The sequence below is a fragment of the Aspergillus undulatus genome (genome assembly GCF_047715775.1).
Source record: "Aspergillus undulatus strain CBS 261.88 unplaced genomic scaffold BDV17scaffold_40, whole genome shotgun sequence".
Lineage (NCBI taxonomy): Eukaryota > Fungi > Ascomycota > Eurotiomycetes > Eurotiales > Aspergillaceae > Aspergillus > Aspergillus undulatus.
In genome coordinates this window covers 135,213-149,230 of record NW_027396644.1, presented here as the reverse complement: position 1 = coordinate 149,230, position 14,018 = coordinate 135,213, and the positions used below count along the sequence as shown (strand labels likewise).

Sequence of the window (14,018 nt, the reverse complement as noted above, 5' to 3'; positions counted from 1 at the left end):
AACCATATTTTCGCGCCAAAACTCCGTGTCGACAGTGTAGGTCTCGGGCCGACCAAAGTATTCCCGCTTGCCATGAATAGACACTCTCAGTCACGAGGATAATGGCTACGAGAGAGCGCATAAAAGACACTGCAGGAATCAAGTCCACACTCTTAACCTTTCAAGTCTACTCACCTGACGCTGCGGCGTTCTAAAAACCTGAAACGCTACCGTCGTCTCGCCCGCCGACTCCAGACCCCTCAACCTCTTCATCTTCCCTTTTTACATGGAGACAAACAGACCCGGAAAAAGAAAATCTATATGGTATGATATTGAGCCCACCAACCTCATAGTGGAAGGCGGTATAATCATCGAATGGCACGCAAGCTGCATACCAACATAACATTAATGATATAGGAAACTCGGAGTTCCTGTTAGAACATCATATAGAACTGTTGAACACCCAATGCACCGGCCGCGCAGCATTATACCCCAGCTGCTCAGCTTCGTCCCCGGCGACAAATTCAGAGATGCTCCCTACCAAGTGAAGTAATTTCTCGGCACTCAAGAATAGTCTTGATATATATCGTCTACTACATATGAGCTTGGACTTGCGCTAGCCACTTGGAGCTAGCCCAAGAAAGCCCACCAGCCCCCAGAAACTAAGCTATCCGATCAGAATTATCTCAACAACCTCTTGCCAGTCATGTCAACGACAATCGCCAAGCGCAAGCGTGCGAGAAAGGCGTGCATCCCGTGTCATCAACGCAAGCGAAAATGTGACACCTTATACCCCTGTTGCATGTGCGCCACCTACGGATACAACTGCAGGTACGCCGATGACAACACTGATACAATGGGCGGCAGCGTACCTATTCCACCTCCAGCCAAGCGCGCCAGTCGCGACGGTGGAAGTCATCTGACGAGTCGGGCCCCCACAGAACGCAGTCCGAGCAGCCGGTCTCATATGGAGCGAGGCCGCCGCGACGGCGACGGCTCGTCGACCAAGAGTTCCACCGTCGTGGGCGCCCGCGGCGCGTCCCCGGGCATCTTCGACGAGCAGAAGTTCAGATACTCGGGCGCATCGGCGGCCATGGCATTCCCGCACGTCCTGGGCGTGGCTCTCGGCTCCGACAGCCCGCCGAGGATGCGGTCGTTCGCTTACAACTTTGGCATTCGCCCCGAGGAGGCATCGAATGCACACTGCTTTCTGGGGAATGTCATATCAGAGGAAGACCTTGGTTTCTATTCGGGTGCGTTCTTCTCGGTACTGGGCCCCATCGGCGACGTGATGGATCCGAGAATCTACGCCCAGCGATGTCGCGATTATTACCACGTCCATAGTTCAGGCAACAACGCGGTCGCCTTTGCCGCCGTGGCTGCTGGCGTCGCTGCTCTTGGATCGTTCCTCTCCCCCACCAGACACCCGCGCGAGTCTGACCTGGTGCAATACGCCAAGGCTATCCTCGATGACCCGGCCTCCATGCGTTGGCACGGCATCGACCACATCGTTGCATGGGGCATGCGAGTCTTTTACCTACGGGCAACGACCCGACCCAGTAATGCGTGGATCGCCTCGTGCACGCAAATGCACCTCTGTGAAGCGATAGGGCTACATCGGGAAGAGAACATCGTGAAGATTGCGTCTCTCACTGGCGTCGCGGTTGCTGGACATGATGCGGACCGGCTGAGGAGAATCTTCTGGATCTCCTGGGCCGGGCATAACATGTTGTCATATGAGTACGATCGCTCACCTGTAGTATTTCGAAACGTGACTTGTCAGTCTATTGTCTCGATGCCAGGATCCGTGGCCGATCAGTTTGTACAACTGATCCAGATCATCCCGTCGCCCGATTCTCCGTTCCAGCTCGAATTGCAGCCTGCAACCCCGAGTGAGGAGCTATTTCACCGTCTCAAGGTGCTGGATAAAGTTCGATTGATCCACCCATTCCTGGTAGTGACAAAGGCGGACATCGCATTCTGTTTCTACCGACGCCTTTACCAGCTCAAGATCCGCGTACCCGACGACATCATCAACCTCGTCATTGGTAGCGGCAATGCCGCAGTCGAGGCAGCCCAGGAACAAGCCAGTCAGGGTCGCTTCTTCTGGAATGTCATCGGCAGCGTCTTTCAATATACGTGCATCCTGCTGGCGATTGACACGCCTGCGGCATCGGCTCACATCGACGCCGCATTCAAGGGCTTGGAGAGCCTTGTTAGGGCTGCTGATACGGGACTAACGCGCGAGGCGCTGTCGATGGCGCGGCACCTGCTCAGCCTTAGTATGGCAAAGAAGCGGAAGGACCTTGCGAGGCTGGAGGCTGTTGAGGCGGGGTATGAACTCTTTCAGGGCTCGCTGGTATCTGATCAGGGCGATACTGCGGTGACGGACGTTGATTGGGAGGTGGACTGGGATTGGGATCAATTCTTTATCGAGCCTTATTTATCCATGCTTGGTCCTGATGTCCAGTTATAGTGACGGGGCGTATTGAAAGCCTATGGTGTGGTATTCTGTGATGGTTCAATGAAGTCCAGCTCTTTACCTATGATAAGGTAACCCTTTCATAACCATGGAAAGAAGCAACCTTACTGCAATTTTGACTTATTTTCTGTACCATATCCTCGGACGCCCTGGAGAGTATCCAAGATCAGTCCTGGACAGAGGGCGTGTCGACCTATAACGCCTCGCGGCAACGCGCAATAGAGAATATGTAAATTCGTACTCCATTCAAAAAATGTCTTCTCCTTATCATTCTGGAGCTTGAAGATATACTCGGAGCTCCACGTCCGTCTGTCCGCAGGTGACTCATCGACCTTACGCCTTGTGCGGCTTTAAGTGCGGCTATTGCGGAGTTGATCTCATACCGCCGCACCAGCCTATCAGGCAGTGTTTGCGGGCCCCTGCGAGCGGCTGCTGCGGCGGAGAAGCGCGGGTTTATCAGACTCGCACTATTGGCGTCTATGATTTTGCTGGCAAGCACCGGTATTAGCCCCTTTGCTCTCGGTGCTATTATCTCTGGGCGAATCAAGTTTGAAGTTCCGACCACATTTGAGACACGTACAATCTAGAATGTGGAGATCTTGTGCCCGAGCTTCTTGAGTAGAGTGAGATATTACGAGGCTGAGATAGACAGAATCTCGGATAGTTACAGCATTTGTGACTGGGTCTGAAATGTATAAATAGACGGGCATTTCCTGCTCCGTAGAGGGAAAGCCAGACATTTACCTACCACTCTCACACAATCCTAAACACCTCCAACGCTCCGTTTGACAATAATCTCAGCGATTCATAAACCCAACCAGAATGCACAAGTACGCCAAAGACCAGTCCGCTAACTTCAAAAACACCATCGAAAGAGTCGCCATTGTCGGCGTGAGTCAACCCCTCAAGGAGACCACGTATACAGTACAACAAAACTAACAACCACACTTTAGGCTGGAGGAACAATCGGATGGCATATTACCAACGCCCTGCTAGCAACCGGAAAACACACAGTCACAGCCCTATCCCGCAAAGACAGCGGCAACAGACTCCCCGAGGGCGTCCTAGTCGCCCCCGTCGACTACGATGACGAGACAACCATTGTCGCCGCCCTGGCGGGCCAGCAGTTCCTGATCATAACAATGGCCCCGACCGCGCCCCGCGACACCCACAGCAAGCTTGTCGAGGCCGCATCCAAGGCCGGAGTCCCCTACATCATGCCAAACGGGTACGGGCCCGACATTGACGACATCAAACTCGGCCAGGACACACTGCTAGGACCCGTAGCCAAGGCGCAACGGGACCAGATTGAGAGCCTCGGCATGCGCTGGGTCACAGTGTGCTGTGGGTTCTGGTACGAGTATAGTCTCGCGGGCGGGGACGCGCGCTTCGGGTTCGATTTTGATAAGCGGTCCCTGACAATCTATGACGATGGGAATACACAGATGTCGACATCAACGTTATCACAGGTTGGGTGGGCCGTGGCGCGCGTCCTGAGTCTTAATGTGCTCCCGCTTGACGAAAACGATGGGAGCCTTACTCTGTCGACGTTCCTTAACAAGGGCGTGTACGTTAAGAGCTTTGTGCTTAGCCAAAAAGACATGTTTGAGAGCGTCAAGCGCGTCACTGGCACAAGCGACGCCGACTGGACGATTACGCATGAGGATACCAAGAAGCGGTACGAAGATGGCCTGGCGCAAGTGAAGGTGGGTAACATGGCTGGGTTTAGCAAGATGCTGTACGCAAGGAGTTTTTATCCAGATGCGTCCAGTGATCTCTCGGCTAAGGCGCAGAATGAGTTGCTTGGATTGCAGGAGGCGAGTCTGGATGAGGCTACTAAGGCTGGCATTGATTTGGTTAAGGAGCTAAAGCTTCGTGTTGAGCGCATGGCGGCATAGGGCATGGCATGTACTTTGAGGGAATTTGAACAAATTTAATGCATGGATATTAACGCTGATATCACTTTCGCGAGAAATCACTATTTTAAAAAATCTGATTTCAGGATTCGGCTCTCAATTCAACCTGCTGCTGCGCTTCCGAGGGGGATAAAACAACATAAAGAGCCGCCCATCCCGATGAGTTCCGAGCAAATATCAATTTACCTTCGACCGCAGCCCGTCCCGCTGAAGGTAGGCCAGAGACGAGACAGGTGCCACACAAAGAAGATCCTGGCCCGCCTTTCCAAAGATACGCATCAGCGCCTACCCACACAATGTAGACACCAGGGAACTTATAAAAAGGAACACCCACCACAGGTAAAACACAACATCTAGCCTCTGTCCCATTAGGCGTACATGAAGCTCTGAACGTCTCCGCGTCTGTAGCATTGCTGGGACTTTCACAATTCAGATCGAGAAGATTCAGGACGTCAATGGAGCAGCATTGCGGTGTTGAGTAGAGTGTTGATGGGCAGACATTGTTGGATAGGGTGTTCTGGAAGGATCTTGCGAGCGCTTGAGACACGGCAACTCCTAGGGCGGCTATGGTGCAGGATCTGATGTTCACGGTAATTTAGAACGAAGAGGGGAGTTGTAAATTAATAAGCGAGAGACATTCCAAGAGTGAATCTACCAGGACAGGACTTTCAAGTCCAAGAATGCGGTGATTACTCTGGAACTCATGGTAGTGGCGCGAAACACAGGTACCGGTACCGCTGCGCGTTGTAGTACGCCCTCGGGATATTTATGCCATTTGGTCTGGCGGCTAGGGGCGTGTTACTTCGTGCCGAGTCACATTGATATTTAGCAGTCTGCCCAAGATCATGGCGCTGGTATATACAAGTAGACAGTAGGCAATTTTGTTCTAGATCCAGTAGTACTTGCCAGCTTAGATTGAGGATATCTGGGTGTCTATATATAAGGACTGTATTCCGACTATTATTGCGCGTACCCAATCCCAGGACAGGCTTCTATAAACAAGAGAGACCCGAGTTGCCATCGCAAAGATTGCCACTGTTGATGAGCGGTCGGAATTCGCGTCCAAGAGGTCGGACAGGTCCTCTGGGCCATTGATATTGAGTAGGGTTGAATCTGTTAGCCATCTAACCTACAATTACACAACCAAACCAGTGACCCACGCGATGGGGAAGATTAGACACGATACTCTGGCCAGGATTCAACATCTAGCCATTAAGGCGATGGACTCTACATTGCTTTGCAGGGTTCGATATTAAGATAGTTTCAAGGGGTTGTTTTTCACCATAGTACTTTTACCGCAATTTCGTCCTAACCGGTGTACTCTTTCGTCGTTGAGAATTTCCTCACCAAAATACTATAGGAATATCGAATGCCAATTATAGCGAGCAGTTGCGCAGCTAAAGCTGTGGCTTGCCCGCTGAATCCTAGCCAAAGGCCGTGGCGCTTCAGCCTCACTGAACAGAACACAAGCCCCTATCAGCTCCACAGACGGCTATACTGTTGAGCGGGATTAAAAGACCCTGGAGCAATACCCTCCATGTTACAGCTGAGTCAGGATAGACTCACCACAGCCTTGACCCTCTCCATGATATCGCCACTCTCAGCACCCCCTTTCGTGCTGGGCGGGAAAGGGAAAGAAATCATAAATGACGCAATGTTATATGGCCTGAAATCTTCGAGCCCTTGGAATGGCGTCAAAAGCGTGATCTGGGTCATAGGACTCCAAGTTCGACAATCACATCTTATACCATCAAGGGATATCCAACAAGCATCAAGTGACCGGTTTCCAAACATCCATGTTAGGTCCGTCTTCAATCCAAGTTAGTGGCTAGAACCTTTCTAGCGCTTAGCTTCAGGAGAGGCTGAATGCTGATGCAGTTGGCAAACTGACTAGCCATAGTAATAAGCCAATTTATGTTCCGCAAAGGAGATGAAATGGATAGCTTGACGCGGTTTAAATCAATGACACTTGGCTTATTATCTACGAACCGGAGGCATTGGTAACTATGTATAGTCTTAGTACTGTAACCCCTGTTTCACAGGCTCCTGGATGGATCAAAACATCGTTACCTACCTTTGGGCTACCGCATTACTCATGTAGCACAGACCAGGTTCTTTTTCCCTCCCACAAATCAGCACGACATAGAGAAGGGCACAATCAACACCTCTAAGTCCGTACCAACGAAGACACGGTATATCCTGTCGAGTCGAGCAACCCATCTGCCACCGACCTCTACAATAACGACCTGTACGTGGGCGATTCCCGATGATATTTTCGTAGCTAGCTTTACTGTTAACAGAATGGGATATAAGTATCCTCCGAGGCCGTGCTTCGTTTTCGTAGCATCCAAGCTGCTCGGTATCCACATTAGTGGGCAGACTCAATATCCTGCGTAACAAGGAAGAACTCTTGGGCCTGACACTTCGACAGACCCCATCGCTCCTTCCTAAACCCTGTGCCCCGCCCGTGGTAGACTCAACGCGGCAGGTGAGTGCGACGGGCCACCGGGACCGGGCCGCACCTTCTCCAGTCTTTCCCTAACACAAAACTTAATTATACGTCCTTGTTCCTCACGGGATTGTCGGCTGTCGGGCACTTCGGACCGCGTTGGTGGTGTTTGTGGCGAGAACGTACGCATCATCCTTTGGGGCGATCTCGAATATCGTCGGCTTAGAGACCCCCTCCATTCCTTCGGGTGAGGAAATGACCGAAAGCTGCCAGTGCGTCTTTTGAGGACCTACAGAAACGACGACGAGATGTTGATGGTTGCAACCAGGCAAGGAGTAGATAACAACAAATGAGTCATGGGCTTCACGGTACACAGCCCCCGCAGCCCCGCAGCCTCAAGCTCAACCTCAACCTCAGCCCCCAGTCAGAAACAAAACCAACCCTGAATCCTAACATCTCCTTGCGCTTCTTGTATGGAAAATGCAGTCAAAATCCCAACCCCAACCCAAAATTCCACGCGCACGCGAGCCCCAAGTGGCATTTATATCCGGCCCAATCGACTCAGGCCCAGACGGAACCTATTTCCGCACACATTATATCGCCCCGATCGACGCCGCCATCGTCGCGGGGCACAGCTTCGTCATTGGACCAATCACTTCTGGTATTGACGCCGATGCGCTCGCTTACCTCCTCGCGTACCCCGTTGAACCATCACGGATAACTATATTCATGACGATTGCCGAGGATCGCGCGTGGGGGGTTAAGTTTCGAAGTCAGGGCGTGAACGTACACGTGCTTGAAGACCCGGCTGCGACGACGCAAAACCGGGATGCGGCTATGACGGCCGCGAGTGATTATGATATTCTGAGGTGGAGGTCGGAAGTTGAGGCGAGGGCTTTTTATGGACCTCTTTATAGAGAGGGACATATGACGAATACGGAGAGGAATTGGAGGAAGCGGAGGGGGATTAGTCTGAGTGCTGTTTTGGGGCAGAGGGATTATGAGATATTGTGGTGAGCCCCTAAAATAGGCTGTGTAATATGTGCATTATGTACTAGAGTATATAAACTATTTCTCCAAGAACCATTAGCAGGCACAATCAAGACTCATCGACATCCGGATAACACTCAAACCTCCCATCTCCCTCATCCCAACCGACCCCCCGCCTCCCCCGCCCTAATGAACCATAAGCAAATTATCCGGATCAACGGTCCTCTTGATCCCTAATAACCTCTCATAATTCTCCTCGCCGCAAAATGAGCCCACATAATCCGGCTCCCACAGATCCGCCTGCCTCGTTAATATACGCCCCGGAGTCCGGCGTCAACTCCTGCAAGGGATCCATAGCATTTATGCGCATTTTGCGCGATATTGCGTACGATATCCGGGTTAGTTATTGTTCCGTCATAGGCCCGGAAGTGCAGTGCCTGCCAAGCTCCATCCCGCCAGCGTGGTGCGATGGATGCGAGGCCGGGTTCACCGGGTCGGTCGGAGTCGGGTAGGTTTTTGGAGTAGACGGAGGCCATTTTCAAGCAGATACTGAGGATTCGGGATGATGGTCCGAGGAGGTCGGGTGGTTCGTTTAGGATGTCTGTTAGGCTTGATACGAGGGAGGCATTGGTTTTATTAGAAAATGTGTCGCGTTTGATGATGCGGCTTGATAATGCCCATGCCGAGCCGGGGGCATAGCCCAGGTTGATTATATCCGTGAAGGCATGAATTCTCTCGCGGTAATCGTCCGTTGACTTGACCTGCACAAGACCCAGGTTCAACGTTGCCGCGAACTTGGCGAGCGGTTTCATCAACGCGTCGGCTTCCTCGTGGCTTAAGAGGCTGTTCCTGTGAAGACCGATGTCACCCCTGCACTGACGATACTGATGTACCCGCCCCCCATCTTTCAACCGCCCACCGGAGCCCACTGTCAATGAGGACGTCCATGAGTTTGGACTGTGCGATCGGGCCGAGCGTCGTAAAGGTCATCTGAACGAACTGCATCTCTTTCTTCGGGTGGACGCGGGTGGTCATCTCCGTGAGTACAGCGAAGGTGCCGCCGCCGCCACCCCGGAGGGCGAAGAATAGGTCTTGGTTCTGGCAGCGGTTTGCCGTGATGTAGTCGTCTTTGGGGAGCACGGCTTTCAGCTGTTGCACATTGTCGACGCCGAGGCCTGCATTGTTAGTCGGATTCCACGACTGATATTTTAGACGGACGTATCGAGCTCGTTGGTAAGGATACTGTGTCCCCCGCCTGTGATCCAGCCTCCTGCGGCACCCATAGTGAGCGAGCTGCCTCCGATCACGCGGTAGCCATTTTCTTCGACAAAGTCGTTTATCCCACCAAACTGCTGCCCGGCACCGAACGTGATCGCGGGTCCGGTGGACTCTTCGCAGCCATGGGAGTGAAAGCCTCGTCCAGCTCAATCGGGGGTTGCAGGTTGTGCATCCTACCTCTGTATCAGCATTGCCAATAACGATAAACATACAGGGACCATACCACGAAGCCAGTGAGTCTGGCGCCGAGCTCCCCCCCGGTAATCATGGCCCGTATTCTTCACAACCAGTCGCAACTTATTGTCGCCCGCGAATTTCAGTGTCTTTTGCACATCCCCAACACTCCTTACCTCAACATACTTGCTCGGAACACTTCCTTACTCACAGGGATCCAGGATCGGCGTGAGAATATCCGGCCTCAAGGTTCCCAGTGTACTGGCCTCCCCCGTCGCCTGATAAATTCCCCACTGCGAATTCGCGTAGTATCCCAATTGCCCGGTCGCGTAAGCAAGGTCCTCCCCATGGTCTGTGCGACCGTGCATTGATCAGCTGTTTGAAGCTCGCCATTGTACCGCGCGTAGCAGGGCGCCGTTATCGGTTCGCCATTGCGCAGGTTGCCGGAGACGCTCGCGTTGAGGGCGTTCCATTCGTCATCGGTGATCGATGAAATTAACATTCCCTTGTTGAAGGCGAGTCCAGAGGTCTGGGCAGTGAATGTCGCTGTCGCTATCAGACTGAGTCGAAGGGGAGCCATATTGGCTCGAGTGAGACTCGCTGTGCTGTGCTTTTCCCACCAGATCCCAGGGCGCGGGGACGCCGCCCCTATATTTACCTGCATCAGCCATCAAGAGGCGGGAAAAGAGGAGGGGGGGATGTTGGCGCCATTCCCGGTGCCTGGCAGCCCTATAGTTGATTATTTTCGACATGTCCTGATCTCAAATATCGAAAATGCGGGTTTGCAGTGGGAACGCCAGTCCTTCATTGGTGATCCAGTGCCGGACACAAAGATCATCGATCGAGTTCCTGCGCTAGCCTAGGAATTATTGAGATTCTGCATACCACGATGCGCTTCTGTCCATCTTTTGCATGGTTAGCCTCGCTTCGCGAAGGGCCTTCCGCATATTCGACTCCAAACCTCTCTTATTTTTCCAAATGTAGAGCGCCAGATATATCGAATTCAAGTCTTCTGATTCGCTCATTGACTTGAGCTGCACAGAAATTTCTGTCCTAGAACTATACTATGCGCAAAAATCTACCTCTCTTTTGACTGATATGTGGTACAGCCTTTCTCAAAGGCAAATTCAAGAGCAAAAAAATACCTCCCCGACTGGGAGTCGAACCCAGGTCTCCCGCGCTTGTTCTCTATAGTAGAGATTGACAAGCGGAAATCATGACCGTTAGACCATCGAGGACTGAATACAGTGATGATGTAAGCTATCAGGATTAGTAAAGAATTAATAACAATCAAAGACAAAAACAAATACTAGGTCCTTCAAATGCTCAGACTAGAAACTAGGTGGACGAGGGCTTCACGTGTACGTTGGATATTGACTCACAGAGTACTCCATCAGGGTTCCAAGGTCTCTCAAAATTGAACAAGCGCGTTTGGAGCCTCGTACAAGGCTACGTGAATGCTTCAAGTACCTTTTTTCCTGCCTTGGTTCCAGGGGAGGTTGGTCGAAAGTCGTATGGGGCCGATGGGGACACATGGGTTCATTATGCATTGCCTTGGGTGTTAATGATCCTAACAATCAGCATGCAGTGCTGTCTGTGAATGCTATCAGAGGGTTCCTATTTGTCGACCTTTGGTGACCGCTAAGTATCCGCTTCGACGCCGAACTTATTATTAGTCAGTGTCCGCTCGGTCATATATCATATCGTTCTACTTCCTATTTATATTTCTTCTGTATATAGTGTAGCTTCGCTACTAGATTCAATGAATCAGACCTTCATATTTGGGTGATGAGATACAGATAATTACATACGCCGCGGACTCCGACACAAAACTAGTAGCAATCGTGGCAGTGAGTTCAAAAATGAATGTATTCGGTAGCATAGCCCGTGATTATCGAACCATGACTGAACGTTCCCCCAAGGATGGAGATCGGATGCGGGATGACAGAGTACAGACCGAGGCCAGACCGATGCCATATGTGTCGTTTCTCGCTTCTATCGGAGCTCTCGAGAGTAACTACTGCACACTTTTGTTTTGCGCAGTTTTGTCATGGCCGCAAGCACGATGAGGGCACACAGAAGGTCAATTTCCCTGCCAGCTTCACCATCATATGCTATGCCCGTCCATGAAGTTGTTCTACACGCTGGAAAAGCGGTTCCGCAATCAAACGGTTTATGCCGAGCCAAACGCCGTCGCAAAGGCCGCCATTAAGCGTCTGTATCATTCTCTGCGGGCCGGACACATCGATATTTCGAGTATAGCTTCTGAAACGTTCCAATCAACTCTTCGGAGCATACGCACTCAGCAAGAAACCCAAACTCTCGAGCGCTTATTGACACAGCCGATGCAGATTTCAAACACTGACTTGGGCCGAATTATCCGGATTCAAGATGTCTTCGTCGGAGATGGTCTTGTTTCTATGACAAATCATGATCAAGCCCATAGGTTCTATGTCCAGTCGTGGGTATTCACACCGGCCCAGCTTCTATCGGTTGTGCGCCTGCTTCTTATGAGGGACTTCGACGCTGCACGACTTGATGAGTGGGTGTTTCAATGCTGCATTGCTACTACCACGACCTTAATAATGCGGTACATAGGAATGATCAAAGGCTGACGGGATTTTGTTCAGAGGTCGCAACTTAATATTTCAAAAGAAAAAAAAAATCGCCAAACAGCTTACTTGGCAGACGTTTCTCCAATGGCCGGCCGCAGTCAGCGTCTTCGGCAGGCGGCTAACCAATCGATTAGGAAACATCGAGAGAGAGAGAGAGAGAGATCCCGCGACGTGGGGGCTCCAGACGGGGTCGTAAAGACCTATACATTCATCAACGCCATTCCTTTGCCCGAATACTCAAACCTGCAACTGGCGCTTCAGGTCTTGGAAAGTTATATCAAGTGCGTCAAACCGATTATAGTCGTTACCTACGGCCGTCAAGCCTATGAAGCTGTAGACTCTGGTCTCCAAAGAGATCATCACCCTCAGATAATGAAATGGCTCGAATTCCAACATGTTCGGATGGTATCAGCAAAGGCAGCGCTCAAATCCTAATATCTTTGAGCCACCCCGGTAAATACCAGTACGGTAAGAGGGACTTTTGGGGTTTGCGCGACTTCTACCTTCCAAAACAGCTTGTGTACTTCATTGCGCATCGCACTATGGAGAGTTTGGATCAGAACTTAGATATAACTGCAGGGTTGTCACGAGAAAGCCTCCTCAAGGAGGTACTAAATCGGGCCAGCGAGATTCTAGAGAATGTACCTACGGTTGTACTAAAAATATAGACACTAGCATTGATCTATAGTTCCTTGATACTTTAGCAAATCAGAAGACCATGCTTTGTGGTTCTACTAGATACTTGCTTGCTTAAACTCTCTAGCAGAGTATTAGATACAGGATAAAGGTATCGGTAGGGTAGCAAAGCCTGAGAGTATTACTGTTCCTAAAAAGAGGTTACCATTGCTGAAGAGGAAGATAAAGTCCTTGGAAAGGATAATACACGTCTAATATTTAGGTGTGGCATATTTAGCTGCATTTTTTTTGTTAGGACGGGTATATGCGAGGTAGAATTTCCCCGAGTAAACTGTGTAGCTTAAGAGGCTCTGGGCTGAGAACATCCCCGAGTTGTATCTCGCTATTCTATATACTAAAGAACCGTATGTACGGTGGATCGAGGATTTTTTCGAATCTCGCTGAAGGCCAGTCTTATTTCGTCAAACAGTATCCCAAGATCAAGGTACATTAGGATCCTATTGTGTCTGCAGGTTAAACGGTCGCCACAAGAAGAGATTCGGTAGTATAACGGAGGCAATGGAGCTCAGAAGTGGGTTATATATCCCAAGGCAGGAGATTCGAGCGTATCACGCAGAGCTTTCTCCACGGGTAAAAACAAGAGACTTACAGGACTTTCCGGTCAAGATAAAGCCTAACAGGGAAATCGAGATCAAATAGCTTACTTCCAGAAATAAAAAACAAACTTTGACAATAGGAAACCCACGTTGTGCTATACCACAAACTAGTTTTGAGTCCCGCGCCCTTTTATTTACCAAACATAGTATTTATATAGTTAATGCCCATGGAGTAGCCCTGCGCTCTTGCAGTCCCTGGCAGAAGAAGGAGCCTCCTCCAGCAACGCTGCCAAGGTGGACTTTCTAATCGAAGGATGGACAGCTGCTGCAAGAGCTCTGGGAGGCTCCTTCAAATAGCAGCAGAGAGAACCCCAGGCAGAATATCACGATGCGAATTTCCTTCTCTATAACTTTCTTAATGAAAGATTCCCTCAAGGTGGCGTATTTTGAATAATCCCCGAGACAAGGACGAGTGCTTGACGGAAGATCTACAGGAATTCGTGAGGTTCTGCCAGAGGCCATGGAACGCCAACCATCCTTCTACTGCCAGGTAGTTGGAGATGCTAGACAGACCGCGGCCCTTTGTAGCCATTTTAGCACGGAATCTTCGAGCATTCAGGAGATGCGAAGTCAGGAAGAGGTCCCCGCATGTACCCCACCTAAATTGTTATTTTACTGAAAAGATTTTTCATTTGGGGCCCGCTACGTAGGAGCGCTCGAAGTGGCTACGGGACGACCAACCCGGAAGTTCAGGGTCAATATACCGGGAAACTTGAAAGTCAGCAAGCCTAAAAGATAGGCAATATCAAGGGAAAGCGCTTGGTTCTGGAGTCGATCTGCATGCACTACAAACTAGGATAGAAAACATAACCGAGCTGCCGCAATCATTGCGTGCCTGGGAAC

The 14,018-nt window shown here is 50.8% G+C and overlaps 4 protein-coding genes and 1 non-coding gene across 5 annotated transcripts; 3 read left to right on the top strand and 2 right to left on the bottom strand.

Moving 5' to 3' along the window:
- Positions 1–320: 320 nt before the first annotated feature.
- BDV17DRAFT_268929 (putative C6 transcription factor) lies at positions 321–2,685 on the top strand. Its single transcript, XM_073758519.1, has one exon. It carries the CDS (start codon positions 686–688, stop codon positions 2,453–2,455), a length of 1,770 nt encoding a protein of 589 aa, XP_073613536.1. The 5' UTR covers positions 321–685; the 3' UTR covers positions 2,456–2,685.
- A 514-nt stretch (positions 2,686–3,199) lies between these two features.
- On the top strand, positions 3,200–4,359 carry BDV17DRAFT_299618 (aromatic alcohol reductase; the record flags this gene model as incomplete). The annotated part of the gene is made up of 2 exons (XM_073763907.1): positions 3,200–3,352; positions 3,415–4,359. Exons 1-2 carry the CDS (start codon positions 3,284–3,286, stop codon positions 4,357–4,359), a joined length of 1,014 nt encoding a protein of 337 aa, XP_073613535.1. The 5' UTR covers positions 3,200–3,283.
- Positions 4,360–7,090: 2,731 nt separating this feature from the next.
- On the top strand, positions 7,091–7,925 carry BDV17DRAFT_268926 (uncharacterized protein). The gene has a single exon (XM_073758518.1). It carries the CDS (start codon positions 7,307–7,309, stop codon positions 7,841–7,843), a length of 537 nt encoding a protein of 178 aa, XP_073613534.1. The 5' UTR covers positions 7,091–7,306; the 3' UTR covers positions 7,844–7,925.
- On the bottom strand, positions 7,926–9,911 carry BDV17DRAFT_299615 (FAD-binding oxidoreductase; the record flags this gene model as incomplete). Its single annotated transcript, XM_073763906.1, has 8 exons — positions 9,630–9,911; positions 9,476–9,561; positions 9,318–9,439; positions 9,060–9,230; positions 8,697–8,991; positions 8,206–8,659; positions 8,012–8,116; positions 7,926–7,970 (listed from the first exon to the last, which is right to left on the bottom strand). Exons 1-8 carry the CDS (start codon positions 9,846–9,848, stop codon positions 7,926–7,928), a joined length of 1,497 nt encoding a protein of 498 aa, XP_073613533.1. The 5' UTR covers positions 9,849–9,911.
- A 502-nt stretch (positions 9,912–10,413) lies between these two features.
- BDV17DRAFT_t107 lies at positions 10,414–10,506 on the bottom strand. Its single transcript has one exon. It is a non-coding gene; the product is annotated as a tRNA-Asp (tRNA).
- Between the last annotated feature and the right edge of the window lie 3,512 nt (positions 10,507–14,018).